Source organism: Diadema antillarum, unplaced genomic scaffold (genome assembly GCF_040938485.1).
Source record: "Diadema antillarum isolate AM-2024a unplaced genomic scaffold, OU_Dant_1.0 seq00001244_RagTag, whole genome shotgun sequence".
Lineage (NCBI taxonomy): Eukaryota > Metazoa > Echinodermata > Echinoidea > Diadematoida > Diadematidae > Diadema > Diadema antillarum.
This window is the reverse complement of record NW_027272031.1, coordinates 663,378-680,091: the sequence shown is the minus strand read 5'-3', so window position 1 is coordinate 680,091 and position 16,714 is coordinate 663,378. Positions and strand designations below refer to the sequence as shown.

Genomic DNA, 16,714 nt, shown 5'->3' with positions numbered 1-16,714 from the left:
TGTATAGTAGGCCCTATTTTTCTGTGATGATTCAGAAAGTCGACATAAAATCGTTTATCCGGAAACACCTTATTAATTGACACAGAAAGAAATAGCTTGCTTCGAAAATTCCCAAAAGGCAATGAATTATACTTTTCCTCAAAGAATCATTCCGAGATATGATACTCCCTTTTCTCTTCCTCTCCCATGCGCTTCCCATTATACACTTTGTTTCTCGCTCTTTTGCGCTACTTTCTGCATATCACTTTCCCTTATCTACTTATTATTCTGTAATGATACTTTATGGACCTTGTTCAAGTTCCTCACAACATTCAATGCATAATCCTATTGCAAATTTGTAAAGGTAGCCTAACATATATTATGTGAACATGCTTCTAGCACAGGGCCGTCGGAGCGTTTTCAAAAGTGTGTGTGTGTGTGGGGGGGGGCACTTCCAGGTTTCATGAGCTAACAAGCAAAGGAAAAAAAAAAGAAGATCTTCATCTCATCTCTCCCCTTCAAGATCTCTATCTATTTCTTTTTAGTGCCACTTACGTACTTCCGGGTTAAAAAAGTGGGGGGCCCAAAGTGATGACACCTTGTATTCCTTTGTATGGTGCACAAAAAGTGAGGGGGGGGGGGGGGACCCGAGCCCCCACGCCCCCCTTCCGTTCCGCCGGCCATGCTATATTGTTGAAGGCCTATGTGTAATCGCTTACTATGTCACCAATGTTTGTGGAAAAAAAACCCTGAAACTGAAATTTAAACTGATTTACACGCAGATAAAAGAGTTCCCTAACGACGACATATCATTTCATCTAATTAGCATATTAGTTCATCTGTAACATTCTGTTACTTTTTGCATGTTACCATTTGATTGATATGCTACATTTGGACATAAAATAAAGTTAACGTCCTTCGCTTTGAATGGATTAGAGAGGCGCTTTTAATCAAACAGTGATAAGTTATCGGAAATACATTATGATCTTGAGGGCATACCTTCTCATTTATTATTTTTTTTTACATGATAAAATATTGTCATATGAATCATTTCTAATCATTATACCTGATGTATGCGAGCTGTATAGAAAACACACGTTCATATCAAATCTCATCATATTGGCAGTTTTACGTGTTTCTGTCAGTGGTGTCTGTTCGTTGGTGCTGGAGTCGCAGTGATCGGAGAGCAAGTCCCATACTCTCAGTACCGTGTGCATAGCCGAGAGTACGAGTTCGCGCGTAATCCTTTTGAACTCCCGCGCTTGTTCTATTGTGTTCGCCGAACACGTGTGGCCATTTCCAATGCACGTCGCAATACAACGCACGTACTCTCAGTTCTGCGACTCGCCCCGTTATATGCTCGCGTTGTGTGGTAAGCATATGGGCCTCGCTCCTGCTGCATGCTTATGATGAGATTGTGTGTGTACATACTGTAAATGTGATTGTATACCTATTTCTTCACTAAAGCCATCCGTGTGAGCTGTGAGTTGCAAGAAAAATCGGGCAAAATGGCAGACTCAGACACTGATGAAGAGCCCACCATAGCTCAAGACATTGTCGTCACGAAGTATAAGATGGTTGGCGACATGGTCAATGGTAAGTTTAAGGCCTTTATTTATGTTAGAGTCGAGGAAATCGAGCGTAAAGTTGCGATTTATGTCGGTTGATTGTCACAAGGTTGGTCTGGTGCTTCCAGATGGATGGAGTACTAGTATGTCCCCACATGTGTGCAATAATCAGTAGAACCTATACACACTACTATTGCCTTGCCATCGCCAGGACTCCGGAGTCTTTTGACTCTTTGTGGATCAAACTAAAAATTACTGTGATTTTTTATCTGCAAAATCTGATGAGTGCAGATTGTGATGGTGAAACACTGCTGACAGATATTTAGAACCTACCTAGTTTTTGATCGATGAAAATGAGGCAATTTTATTTTATTTGCCATGTGTGTGTGACTCAATGTGAGTGTGTGAGGAAAAAAAAAAATGTGGAAGAGCATGTGTTCATACAAGACTGGATGAGTAGAACCAGTATGCCTTTGTATCCAAATTAAAGAAAATAGAATATAATCCAAAGTGTTGTATGTTGTGAATAAGCAAAGCAAAAGCCAAGGTCATGACTGATACACAGGACGGTCAGTAGGCCTATGTATTGATTCTTTTTTAACTTTGCAGTCGTGCTGGCCATGTGGATGTGGTGAGTTCATTTTGTAGGGTTTCAATGGAAGGTGTAGAATAAATTAAGTGTCCTGGTTTGCTGCCGCATAAGGGTTTTTCCACTCTGAAACGCAAACTTGCAAATTGCTTAACCCAGGTAATAGAGGTTGATCACTTACCAATTCACCTTATTGTTACTCTACTGTTGTCTTTCTCATGTTTTTTGTATTTTTTCAATCGTAACATCCACTTCCGGAAAAAAATGGCGGCCCACATCGGCTTGCAAAAGTTCTACAGAGCTGTATTTCTATGTGAGGACATGTATTCAAAATCCATGAACATCAGGAAAATGACGAAAAATCCAGTTTCTTAGACCCCTTGTTCCTTAACTGTGATGTTTAAGAAGTATCGAAAATTAAATTTTGGATGCGAGATGTCGTCATTTAGAGGAGAATGTTTCACTTTGGTTGGAGATTTTGCCCATGTCATCGGTTGATTTTTGTAGATTAGCAGTGTGTTGGTGAATGTGTCGCTGGGTTCAATGGTATAATTCTATTTCCAAATATACTGTAATGGCCGCAAACAGGCGTCTGGCCGCAAACTGGGACATTTACTCTATGTTGTACATAGAACTTTTAGAAGCCTAGTCATGACTGATTTTTCATACTCTGTACCGGTATTTAAAATCATGGAAACTAACTTGTGTGATTCAAAACTTTATTATTTTCTTGCATGAGCTGGCTGCAGGCTGTTGCAAAGGAATTATCAAGAATGCTTTTGAGTGGTTTCGGATTGTAGTGTTAAAGGGATGATGTACTGGTGGAGATGAGGATCAAGCTTTTAAGTTTTTGCAAGATACCGGAAAGAAACCACTTATGAAATGTTAGAGAGTGAAGTATATGCATGTCAGCAGTCATTATTCTTATAAAATACTTTAATATACTTTTAATACTTTTAATTTAATCTTTTTCTGTGACAAGGAATCAAATTTGTATTCTTCGCTAATGCTTGTTGTCTTTCAGAGGTCTTAAAGAAAGTGATTGCCGAATGTGTTGCCGGGGCAAAGGTGCTGTCGATATGCGAGTTTGGAGACAAACTGCTGGAGGAGAAGACTAGCCAGGTGTACAAGAAAGAAAAGGAAATGAAGAAAGGTATTGAAAAAAAAAAGAAGATCTCAGAATGTTGCTTATCTGTCTCTTATCCCTCAACTTACTTCTTTCCAAACCCAGCTCTTATAAATTCCACTTTTAACCCTTTTTATTTATTCTACAAAACAGAAGTCTATTTAAGCCATTAGATGAAAATTGCATAGAATCAAGAATAAATTTGTTGTGGGTATGAAAGCTACTTGCAGTAGATGTATAGATGATAATGGCAAGAAAAGCATTGTTTAAAATAGTTTTTTATGCGTCCGCCAACGAAGTGACCGGAGGCATTACGTTTTCGGGTCGTCCGTCCGTCCGTCCGTCCGTACGTACGTCCGTCCCGTTTTGTTTTTGTCGATATCTCAAGAACCGTGTGGTGGTTTTACATCAAACTTGGTATGAGGGTATATCCTGGGGGGATAATACTTTGTTTGGATTTTAGGGTCACGGGGTCAAAGGTCAAAGGTCACAGGTTATTTTGTGAAAAAAAAAGGTTGAAAATTCATGTTTTTCTTCATATCTCGCAAATGGTTCAAGGTATCTTCATGGAACTTAGTATATATGCTTGTTCCAATGGGCAGTGATTATCTAGGGAAGTTGGGGGTCATGCTTCAAAGGTCAGGGGTCAAAGGTCAAGGTCAATTCCTCAAAATATCACTACTTTCCTTATATTTATGCAATGCCTGAAGGTTTTTTTTTAAACTTGATGTATACATGTATTACCCAATAAATATTCTGTGGGAAGTTTCTTGCCAAAAGGTCAAAGGTCAAGTGAAGTGCTGAATTGCACTTTTTCCTCCATATCTCAAAAGTAACTCAAGGTATCATCATGAAACTTACATATTTATGCATGTTCAACCCAACAGTGATTCTCTTTGGAACTGTGAGGTCAAAGGTCAAAGGCCAGGTTTAGATAATGCTATTTTCGCATTTGATACTGAAATTATACTTTTTCTCAATACCTTGAAAATTACTCAATGCATAAACTTATAAAAGGGTCAAAAGTCAAGTAAAAATCATCAGTTCCCCAAATACCTGCACTCTGACATTTTAATCATTCATCCAATTGAACCTAGTTCTAGGAAAGTGAACATTCAGCACATTTGTGTCAAACCTGTCATTTTAATATTTTGCCAATTGTGTGAAACTGTCATCACACATTGTCAAGACATTGTACTATAGACCTATTAGGAGAACCATGCATTATGGCGGAGGCATATCAGTCGCCGTAGCGATATATCTAGTTTAAATTTTTTAAATCAGAAGACAGTTCTGAAGCCCATGTAATAGTATGCATAAAGATTGTTATACGACAGAGGAATCTGCGATATATGTTTTATATCTTGTTTTTTTTTTTTTTTTTAGGGTTGTGAAGGAGCTTTTAAATTCCAGATTTCAGCGAAGGAGTGAGTTTTATAAGCCAGGTCTGTTCGGAGAAAAACTGGTTTCCCTAAGAATAAAAGAAGTGGTATGCACAGAGATGTTTTGCATCTTGGAAGTAGCACATGGCACAAGACAAGCAATTTGATGTTGTTTTGGGGGAAAATTATCCCTTTTGGATCAGTTTATTCAAAAGCCTGACAACAGCTGGGCTGTGAAGCTGCAGTAGTCTCAATTTGTGGCAACAAGATGTTACCCATAATTACGGTACAATACCCCCCCCCCCCCCCCCCACACACACACACACACACACAGCATACTTTTTTGTAGATTTTTAGTGAAATAAAAAAAACAACAGATGTGATTAAATCAGTAGAGATATTTTAAAAAGCAAGCCAAAAATTATGTGCATTGTGTTTAGAGTAACCATGTCTTGGAGACTTTCAAAGTGTAATTACACAAAGGTAGTAGATGATACAAATTCACATTTTTACATCATGTTGTGTTGGAATCATAGACCCCTGATATGACAATATTCCTGGTTATTTGAAACAAAATTAACAGTTTGCATTCGTGCAATGAACTAAAATCAAACATGATGTTAAAGTCATTGTTGTGGAGAAAATTTATAGTCCTCGTAGGTCTGATCTTTTTAAGAAAAGCAGCATGCAGTAGATGACTGGATTTGTGATGATCAAGCAAAATTAGAGCGATGCTGATGTTCATTGACTTTGTCAGTCATGTGAAAAAATCATCCAGCATGTTATCTTCAGAGTCAGTTCAATATTGATTTGGTTCTCTTTAATAGTAGCATGAACATGAATTGCATGTTACTAGAAGCTGGGAGATTCACCAGTTCCATCTTATAGAGTCGCTTGATTCTGTGGAATGGTGTTTGCCTGACAGGGAGTTCCCTCCACTGATGATCATTTGTGATTGATCCTTGCTTTTTTTTTTTTTACGCCCTCAGGTATCGCATTCCCAACATGCATTTCAGTCAACAACTGCGTGTGTCACTTCTCGCCACTACGCAGCGACAAGGAGGTACTACTTAACGACGAGGACGTCGTAAAGATGTGAGTTTGTCTCTTGTAGCCTTCCATTCGAACGTGTTCCGCATAGAGTACAGGTCAAATTTGAATTTATACATCTCTTCTTTCTTGTTTCATTGGAAGGGAAGTTATGTGTGAATGGCATATACAGTGCCATTGAAAGCCAAATTTCATTCTTGAAATGGGAAATGGCAATGGCTCTGATCCTCGCACACATTTATGTTTATGGTTGAGTAAGATGAAATATATGTGTGTCAAGTCTATGGGCTCTCTAAACTTTCCTTCTTTTAGTATAGATTCAGTGGACAAAACAAATGATAAATAAGAAAAAATTTATTGTGTTTGTGGTTGTTATAGAGTGAAATAGTCACAGAATTTCCACACTATGTTATTGTACATGTTTACGGCAAATTTTCCCCAGTCACAAGATATGGCAAAAATGCTTTTAGTTTGCACTTTTAGGCACACATGAAGGCTAGTTTGAAAAACTCAAACTTTTGAACCCTCATGGGCCCACATCCCCCAGACATGAATTCAAATAAACTGCTCATCACAGCCACCATATTTTATTGATACTTGTGAGCTACAATAGATTAGAAGTCACTCAGACAACTTTCCTTTCTTGGTAGACAACATGTCAGTGTTGTTAAATTTCCAACAGAAATCATTGCTTATTGGAATACTTGACTGACTTTTGCCTATATCTTCCTATCCAGAGATCTTGGTGCTCATATAGACGGCTTCATTGCTGTTGTTGCCCACACGTTGGTTGTCGGGGCAACGCCCGAAAAGAAAGTCAAGGGTCGAAAGGCTGATCTTTTGAGAGCGGCATACACTTGTGCTGAAGCCGCCTTGAGGAAAGTCAAGCCAGACACACAGGTGAGATGGAATAATTTGGATAGTTTGCAAAATTGCAGTCATATATAATCATTCATAGCAGTATCAGACAGGTGTAGAGCCTTTTAGATGCCTGTCAGTTCTACTTCACGTGGTTGTCATAGCAATGAACAACTGAGATAAAATAATTTGCAAAGGTTACTTTAAAACCAGAATGTTTGCATGCACAAAACTTTTGTGAATTTCGCGAGGAGCTGAGATTCACAAATGTAAAATGTGTGTGAAAGTTTTTGTCCACGCTGTTTCAGAGGCGAGGTAAAACTGAAGAGAAGTGCATAGTTTTTTATTTATGTAACTGTGGTATGAAGTAGTGCATGATATGTTTTGATTCATATTTTTGAAAGAATCATAAAAAAATAGTAAAATTGCCAAAATACGATTTAGATATTGCAGTGCAGACAGTTTACTTTGGTAAAGCCGATAAAACACAATAGTCTTCTATGATCTTGATAGCAATTTCTGACATTATTGATATAGAAAAAAACATTTCAATGGCATTATTACTGTGTCTTCAACATTATCAAGATGACAATGTTATGCTTGGTAACATGTTTCTGTGTAGACCAGTCACTGAACAGGATTTCATTAATGAAGGATACAATATTAAGTACATGTATTGATATTATACTTATTATGTCTTTGACATGATCCTCTACCAGAACTATGAAGTGACCGAGGTGATCCAGAAGGCCGCCGAGTCGTTTCAGTGCAAGCCCGTCTCAGGAATGCTCTCTCATCAACTGAAGAAGAACGTCATCAACGGGGAGAAGAGTATCATCCAGAACCCAACCGAGGAGCAGCTGTGAGGAAACTTTGAAATTAACCCTATCTGTGTCACGGGCCGATTAAATCGGCCCAAAACCTGCCATGTAAATGCTTGGGCCGATTAAATCGGCCCTATTTTGATTGACAGCTTACTTCAATGGCTATGACACTACCACTCTCTAAACTCATTTGTGATTGGCTGACAGTGTAAGGAAACGATATCCAGTGTGCAAAAAAGCTTCCCCACCTTCAACCAATCAGGAAAGCCTTCTCAAAGTCAAAAGAATTGTGGTGGCCCCGCCCATGTTTATTTGCATTCAGACTGCAATGTATTGTGTACAGTTTTGCTATAGGTTTCTTGTGTGGAGAACTTACACGAATCTGTATATGTGGGACTGTAATAAGATCGCCGTGTGCGATGAAAAGATCGTACACATGGGTCAATTTTCATCCATTTTATCTAAGTCAATATTATACAAATATTGACTGCTCATGAGGATGATGGTGGAAATTATCATTCCCGAGGTGCTTTTCATACCGACCCTTCTATCACCCCGAGGCGTTAGCCGAGGGGTGATGGAAGGGTCGGTATGAAAAGCACCGAGGGAGTGATAATTTCCACCACCATCCGAATACAGAGCAGTTAATATTTGTTTTATATACCTCATCGTTTAAGACTTAACCAAGATCTAGGGCTAGGCAAATAAGAAGTAAATTCTAACTGTTAGGCCTAAACGTTAGCCCTAAAATCAGGCCACAGCCTGCGCTTGCTGGCATGGTTTTCGTGCATTTCGTACTACCCAGTACGCACGGTACATTGTACTCACTCACAGTCACACGGCCTTCGGCGATCTCCTGCATAAAATCTTGGCAGAAGATTACAGTATACATCCAGTTTCCCGTCGCTCGTGTTTTTAATTCGATATTTTCTACATGCTGAGATTTGTCTCTGCTTCGGGATCCTAAGAAATTCTAATTGCAAAGTGTACGATCTTTGATCCAGCTCACTTCAAATCACGGAGGAGCGCTCGATCACCATGCCACGTAAACGTATGCCTGCTGTGCGCTAATAGTGCGATGATTTTGCATGTGTTTATACGATGCGCGTAGTGAACGTCCTTGCCTTGGGTGGGCCACGGTGGAGGGGTTGCGGACACCGCGCGCGAAGTCTAGTGTACTTGTTATGTGTACAAAAGTCGCGGAGGGTTTACGAATTCTATCACGAGGGTTTTGCCTTTCTATCACGAGGGGTTTGCCTTTCTATCACGAGGGTTTTGCCTTTCTATCACTTACATGAAAACCCTAAGGCAAGATAGACGGGACTACACCTTGTCACGTGATATACTTTTGACCAATGAGTGATACGAATCTCACTTATGAGGTATATAAAGTAAAATATGAAGTGAAAACATTCAGGATAGGGATTTCAACATCTTTGAATTCTGTGAAGGGGTATGGTTTTCGTGATATCGGCCTCATAAATGAACTGTAGAATAAATGAACACTGCACATTCAGTGCAGCAGTTGTAGCTGTTTACTCAGCACTAACAGCGGTGCAATGGGTCTCTAGTTAGCCGGGGCTAGCGGGGCAGGGTGCTAGGAGCAATAAGGGTACAGTAGCCTCCCCGCAGCTGGACAGTCTCGGTCTCGAAGCTTAGAAGCTGAGGTATGTTTGACTGTCGATCATTATTATCTAATAAACCGTTACTTTATGAAACTTAATATGTTCAATGTAGGTTTATCATAAAGCAAATGACTACATTGATGGTTCAATTCTGTTCAGTGAGGAGAGTGCAAAGGAGTCTAGCATACTCAACAGGAATGGACACTCTGAAGACTGAATATTTTCAGTGACAATTTTTACCCGTAGATTATCTTACCATACATGGCAATATTATAGGACAAGAATAATCTAAACTACAGGTAAAAGTCGTATAATCAATTAATATTTTCATCCTGACTAGATGTTAGCATGCTTTATCTACTTTCATGCCAACATTTCATTCATAAAACCAGAAATTGTGCGAAGTGTGTAAAATGTAGGTTGTACTTGCCACACACTTTTGTTCATAGAATGAAAAGTACTAATGCTACTGACAAAATAATCACATCATCTGAAAGCTGAATAAATTCTCTACAACATTTGTATAGACCTTTTTGGGGTATAAGAGCATATTGTGTGAGAAAATGAGGTGGTAACATGTACAAGTAAGTCTGCAAAGATAATTATGTGACATAAGAGGGCGTCCTACTTAAAATGTGAGGGCGCCCTCACTCAGATTATTATGTAATATGAAAGTATAGACCATAAGCTTTCAAATGATGTATAACATGACACATTAATGTCAATAATAACAATCAGAACTGGCCAACAACAATCCCATGTCTCCGCACTGCAAAATGTCTGAACATTCTGGCTTCGTCTATGTGACAGAGATAGGGTTAAAGGGATTATTTACCATTTGCAGATTAAACAAAAACCCAGCGTTAGAGCTTCAAAATAGTTCTAAAATGTGAGATAGGGATAGAAACAACCAATGTAAAAATGTTAATCAGTATGATCAGTGTAAAGTATTGTTAAATATACAAAATGTGAACAATAGTTATAATGAAAACGTTTCTAGACTAAACCATCTACAGTTATGGTTTATTGGAAAAAATAGTGAATTCTCCTTATATTTCAGGCTTTATTGCAAAATATTTACATGGTAGGATGTTTTGTGATACAACTGACCAACACACATGCATCAAATGTGATATCTCGAACATTTTTGAAGTCACTACTCCCTCTGGTACATCGTACCTTTAACTGCTCTAGCTTTAACTGTGTAGTAAACTTGTTACACTGGCTAGTATTGACCTTCCTTTATAAAGCATGATGGACTACCATCATGTAGGCAACCCTCTCATATCATTGCTACATTTCTGGCCAACAAGTAACGTAAGAGATGGTGGTTTATTTTCCATGAGAAACAAATACACAAAGAACCTATGACAAGTTGGGTTATCAAATATTAAAGAGGTATTAATTTGTCCCCAAAATACTATGACAAACTCATATGATACATGATATGATGTATGATTACTTTTGTTGTTAGGAATATACCAAGTGTTCTAATTTTGCATGTGGACTGCCGTGTTGGAGAGATTGTAAGTCGCCTGGAATCTATTAGCATTCCATACGTATGGGATAGAAGAGTTATGCTTCCTTCTATACCAGTCACCACTTGTATAATAATTCATGTCAACTTCCTGCTAATTTGTTCTTCCTGATCCTACATTGTCACACACAAACAAAATGATAAAATGACTAGTGAAAAAGTAAAACAAGTCTATTAATCATGTGACAAACTTAGCCCCTGTTCCCATGTATCATGTCATTCCTCATAAAATGTCAATGAAAGTGTTTACATTACAGACCGGTAAAGTTCACAGTCTGGATATATTTCCGATCCTGCATTTGACATATCACTCTTTGTCTTCCACCTGTCTCTTTCTCTCACTTTCTATCTCTATCTCTTTCCCAGACGAGAGCATACCAAGTGTGCGTTTGAGGTCCATGAGGTGTACGCTGTCGATGTCCTGGTCAGTACAGGGGATGGCAAAGCCAAGGAGAAGGATAGAAGAACGACCGTCTACAAACGCACCACCGAAACCTACCAGCTCAAAATGCGCACGTCTCGCGTGTTCTTCAGTGAACTGACCAATCGCTTTACTACAATGCCTTTCCCACTAAGGTGTGTTTGATAGCTCTACCGGTTCTTGGGCATCATGTTTCAAAAATGTATTGTTCTTGCCCATGCTGTGCTATAACCATATCCACTGTTGAGTGATTTGCTTTATTTTTCTCAACTCTGTCTAGAGGACATTACATACTAATTTATCATTATTTGATGCAAGGCCATCATATGGGGAAGAGGGGGGGGGGGGGGTGGGGTTGTTCCTCTACTTGGAAGATGTAAGGCTATAACATCAACAGGACAGTAATTTGTTTTACAAATCCCGTTACATGGAAATCATGTTTGAACTCCACATATGGTAATAGGAGTGGTGTCTACTGCTGTGTGTTACAGTCTGTCTTTATTTAACATTTACTGTACAGGTGAATCCCGTTATAATGGTCCTTGGGACCGACAGTATTCCTTTTGTTATATTGCAGTTTTGTTGTAGCGAAACATCTAAAGTACATAAAGATATATAAAGCTTATAGTTTTTGGATCTGATATTTTTGTTGTGCTACAAAATTTTGTTAGAATTATTTGTTGTAATGGGACAGCCCTGTAGTTGTCGTAATTATTCTTTTCACATAGAAAAATTTATGGATTACCCGCAAGTGTCAGAACATTGCTTTCTTTCTTTCATGCTCTGTCTCATTGATTCTATTCTTTCTCTTAGAGCATTTGAAGATGAAGCCAAAGCACGGATGGGCATCGTGGAGTGTCTCAACCATAACCTTGTGGAACCCTACGCAGTCCTTTATGAGAAGGAGGGTGAGTGTACCTGCTCATCATTCATCTTAGAAAAGCTCAAATATTCTGCACAAAGCAGTTTCAGAATTAAGACTTGATATAAACATGTCGGATAAATGTGTCAAACAAACCATAAGTCTTCCTTATTTGTTCCTCAGTGACTGTGTGCTAGGGCTTCTGATACGGTAACTCTGTATTGATCTGCTCTGTTGATTTTGTCACAGACAAAATGTCCCCTTGTACTCACTGCATCTACACTGTAAATCAAGGTTTCTGTGAGATTATCACCTGATGATACGTTTGCATAAACCTTGCTGCAGCTATGTGCTTTGTGACCTGTATTCTGCACAACCCCCTCCCTGACCATTTCAGATAGAAATTAATTTGCCTTTATCAGTGTTTGCTGTTGTCTTTGGGTATCAAAGATGGTTTAAAAAAAATTAAAATCATGATTATCTTGCCAATTTGTTCTCTGAGGCATTTATAAATATTTTGTTATTTGTCCTCCACAGGTGAATTTGTTGCTCAGTTCAAGTTCACAGTGCTGCTGATGCCAAATGGACCTCTCAAGATCACCGGTCTCCCCGTGGATCTTGGCCTTTACCAATCAGACAAATCTGTGGAAGACAAGGACCTCAAGGTAAATTTGACAAGGGCCATTTTCGTTTGTGCAAACTTAAATCAATTCTTTGTCTTGAATATTAAAATGAAAGAAGTGGGTCATAGATATGTGTTCCTGTGGTTTTTATTCTTACAAGTTTTAGTGTGTGATGTGTACAGGAACAACTATAATTGTCTATATCTGGCATATGGTCTTTCCTCATATTCTTGTGATCAAAATTGTGTTGCTAGTATATAAATGGGGATGCAGCGATACTGACCATTCATTTAAATTTATAACTCCTGTTAACCTGTAGCCACCATATCGGCAAGCAGTAACAAACACGTCTTATGAGAGTATTCTTTTGTGTCATGGTGGTTTTGGGTTGTTAGATTTCAGTGGAATTAAAATCCTACCAAGTGCTGTACTGTTTTGTAGTAATTAAGTATTTGTATAGCAAGCTTGTAGTTTACAAGGGCGGATCCAAGGAGGACCGCAACCGGCGCACGCCCCCCCTTATTTTTTGTTGAAACAAAAGAAATATAAAGAAAAAAATGGGGGGAGGGGTGCGTGCGCCCCCCCTTTAATTTTGTAAACGCGCCCCCTCTTTACGAAATTCCTGGATCCGCCCCTGGTTTATGAGGGTGCCTGTTGAGCAATTTGATAATTATTGTTCTGATTAAACCACACAATATATTTATAAACATAAATATATATTATAAATGTATAAATTTGTTTGCATCTTGTTACAGGAGCTCCTGAATTCGTCGGTCAGTCGCAAGGCCCAGAAGAAGAAAAAGAAGAAGGTAAGAGTACATATTCAATATCTAATGTGTGTTTTCATGAGGCAAAAAGTCTCTGGTTTTAGCATAGCCAAAAAAACCTGGCTTGATTAGGGTTAACACTGCTTAATTCAATGCTTATTTACATAGATTAAAGGCAATTTGTCAGTCAGTTGCAATAAAAACAAGTTGACAGATGAATTTCATGAGTGCGAAGAAATACGTTTGTGTGAAATTAACATTACAATAACATACAGCATATCAAATTTACCAAATAACTTAAATTAGTTAGTTGACTTATACAGACAGACAGGCTGAAAGAGACGGACATTAATATATTTTTGATTGTTTTGTTTGTGATCTTATGAAGTTCCTCCCTTGTTACGAGAGAGGTTATTACTGTGAATGGACTGTCTTAGAAGTCCTTCAATTTCATAGGTAAAAGGTTAACAGTCGTGAAGCATGCCCAAAAATATTTTGTAGGTGCCATATGCAGATGAAAGTTGTAAATGGTAAAGTGAAGATAATGTAATGCAAAGTTTGTAATGAAAGTTTGCTGATATGAAACGAATGAGGTTATACTTAGAATGAGGTCTACCTTTGGTATTCTGTGTCACCTCAATTTATCGGATGTAAGTATTAGGCATCAAAGAAAATGTAGATTTCTCCTACTACTATTTCTTCTGCTATTATTACTACTACTACTTCTTGACCTAGATGCATCCAAGATCGAGTACATGATGCCTTGCCATATATTTCTGTCCATCATAAGTGTCTGCATGTCGACTGATTCATGCCCAGTGTCTCTTGCAATTCAGTCAATATAGTTCAGAGATCTTCTTCCTCTTTATGGGCAGGAAGTCTCCAGGAAATTACATCACATATAATTTGTTCTGTGGCGCGGAAATGATGAGCTGCAATATTCATTATGTAGCTATGAGTAGCATGTGACATATCTGTGAACCCATTAATGATGGGAATTTGGTGGGTCATGGAAAAAGTTAACAGAAAGACTCAATATGAAAAAAAAGCTAAACCTTCACGATGTCACAAACTCTTTTCATGGGCAGTAGAGCCTGTCCTTGGAGGTTCTAATGATATGTACATTCTTTTCGTGAAGAATTATCATTGTGTTCTGAGATGCTTGACGAAGAAACAAAGTGTGATGTGTAGTGTTATCCTTCATCCCACATCCATTCTATCATCCCCTTCCTTTGTGTCTTGCTCCCCAACTTCTCTCCTTCTATCTATCCATATTTCTAATCTGTTGTCTCCTCTTTTGTCCTCTTCCTTGTTTCTCCCTCTCCCAATCTCTCCCTTCTCTCCGTTTCTATCTCCCTATTTATCTTCCTTTTCTCTTTTTCTCTCACCATTCTATTTCCTTCTCTCTCTTCCTTTTTCTGTCTGTCTGTCTGTCTGTCTGTCTCTGTCTGTCTTTCTGGCTGTCTCTCTCTTTCTCTACCTGTTTCTCCGTCCAGGCTGCAAAGCAAGCCGAGGCAGCAGAAGAAGAGGAGGCGCCTCCACTGGTTGAGAAGAAATGATCCAACCTTGACCGGTTCAGACTGGTCTAGACTGGTTCATACTGGTTTTGACCAGCTGAAAGCCAGTTTGAGGACCCAAGTGGAGCTTGTCCTGGACAGTATTCTGTATTGTCATCACCATGGCAACAGGAATAGCCGCCCCTCTGCGATTATCCTATGTTTCTAATTTTTCCCCCTTTTTTAAAGATAGGTTTTTACTCTGTGGAAGAGAAGGAAAAGAGTGGGTGTACTACTCATCACTTTTCAATGGGCGTGATTTTAGGCGTGGCTCTTAAAAGAGTTTAGTGTCATTGTGTAGATTTTTTGAGGAAGAGAAGCATCTTAACAAGAAAAAACATCAACCTGCAAACTTTGGGGGGAGGGGGGGGGGGGGATGGTGGACGTGATAGAGAATGGGTAGTAAACCAGATGGTAAGAGAAGATGCAACAAATGATGATAAAACCTTGATAGATTCATCAAAGACCACACATGATTTTGAGTAGTTGGCAAGGTTATGTGATGACAAACATGATTTATACAGTTAGCGTAAATCTACCAATGCCTTTAGCTATGTGATCGTTGTTACAAGAAAGCAACTGTCTATGTTGTGGATAGTCAGGTTAAAACATTAGTTTTTTTGTAGTTTTTGTTTCCTTCTAAAGGAGAAATGTCTGCTCTGATGAATAGTGAGCAAGACGCAAAACTTTGAATTTAATCATTTTATCTGCTGACAGTCAGTTCTGATGTAGTGCATTACAGTCCTTAACAGCACACAAGATGTTTTCCTCTATGTTAAAAGCGTATTATATATTAGACTGTGGTCAGTACATTGTCATACTTTGTTAGGCAAAAGCTACTCTTTTCTTGCTTGTTACCTCTTAGATCAGTGATTTTAGTATGGCTTCTGTTTTTGTGAAACTGAGCACACAAGCTGACCCCAAGTCTGAGTGGTCAATCTGTATCTTTTCATACAATTCCCAGCTGTATATGTCCTCTAAAACTGGTTGATGGAATGCTAATGTGAATGCTTAAAATTTGATGTCTTCCACAGGAAAAATGCTTACTCACCTCATCAAAGCAAGACGATAAGAATTAGTAGTTTTGGAAGTTCTTCATTAGCAACAGAGAGAACTGAAGCGTCTTCAGATTCTTTTCACTAATTTGCACCAAGTGAAGTTCGTTTCATATCGCTATTAATTGTCACAAAGATGCCAGAAAAAGCATAATGATTACCATAGTAATTTTTATGAGAACTTTAATAGAGATCCTGGGGTGACTCATGCTTTTTTTTTTAAAGAAATATGAAAGTGTAGAAAAATAAAGCTAAGAAGATGAGGAAAATTTTGTTTATACTAGAGAGAAGAGAAGATGGTTAAGTGAACCATGTTCATGTTTGTGTTGTGGGCAAAACTGGTCTGTCACTATTTGAAAGTTTCTAATGATTGAAAAGCATTGCAAGTCTTGTAGCGAAAGCGAGTCTTAGAGTTCACCTTTGCACCGAAGTTTGATCCTGGTGAAATAACTTTTGGGTGTACCAATGAATGTACATGTCAAGACAAAAACAGATGAGACAAGTTCAAATACTGGTTTGCCTCCAAGTATGAAGCTATCCTCACTGTTTTTAGTAATATGCACCCATTCCTGTTACCTTCATATCCGTTCAGAATGAAGGGAGAAATATGTTTGCGTTTGCTAGAACAATCCAAGTATTGTAATTTGTTTGTTTCATTTTATAATGATGTGAAAATGTGGCATTAACTGGAAGAGTTAACTCAATGTGTATAGAATGATTTCTGTCATTTTGTAAGACTGAAACGGTCAATGTTAAACTCGATACGCCTTTTTTCCTCTGACATAATACTGTCGGTAGAATACCACACATTCTCTGCCTTGTCGTTCTGTGAACATCTAAAAGGTATACAAGAGCCAGATGATGAAAAAAAAAAATCAGGGGTCTTTCCCCC

General features: G+C 38.5%; 1 protein-coding gene across 1 annotated transcript; it reads left to right on the top strand.

Annotated features, from left to right (window-relative positions):
* Positions 1 to 1,473: 1,473 nt before the first annotated feature.
* LOC139745234 (proliferation-associated protein 2G4-like) lies at positions 1,474 to 15,126 on the top strand. Its single transcript, XM_071655640.1, has 10 exons — positions 1,474 to 1,575; positions 3,161 to 3,289; positions 5,634 to 5,739; positions 6,432 to 6,594; positions 7,272 to 7,414; positions 10,905 to 11,114; positions 11,773 to 11,867; positions 12,359 to 12,486; positions 13,200 to 13,253; positions 14,708 to 15,126. The coding sequence occupies exons 1-10, from the start codon at positions 1,488 to 1,490 to the stop codon at positions 14,768 to 14,770; spliced, it is 1,179 nt and encodes a 392-aa protein (XP_071511741.1). The 5' UTR covers positions 1,474 to 1,487; the 3' UTR covers positions 14,771 to 15,126.
* Positions 15,127 to 16,714: the final 1,588 nt, after the last annotated feature.

Excerpts from the sequence above, each read along its gene's own strand:
- LOC139745234 (XM_071655640.1), top strand. The coding sequence starts at position 1,488 with ATGGCAGACTCAGACACTGATGAAGAGCCCACCATAGCTCAAGACATT. Across the intron at positions 1,576-3,160 it reads GGTTGGCGACATGGTCAATG|AGGTCTTAAAGAAAGTGATT; the intron begins GTAAGTTTAAGG and ends GTTGTCTTTCAG. Across the intron at positions 11,868-12,358 it reads AGTCCTTTATGAGAAGGAGG|GTGAATTTGTTGCTCAGTTC; the intron begins GTGAGTGTACCT and ends TGTCCTCCACAG.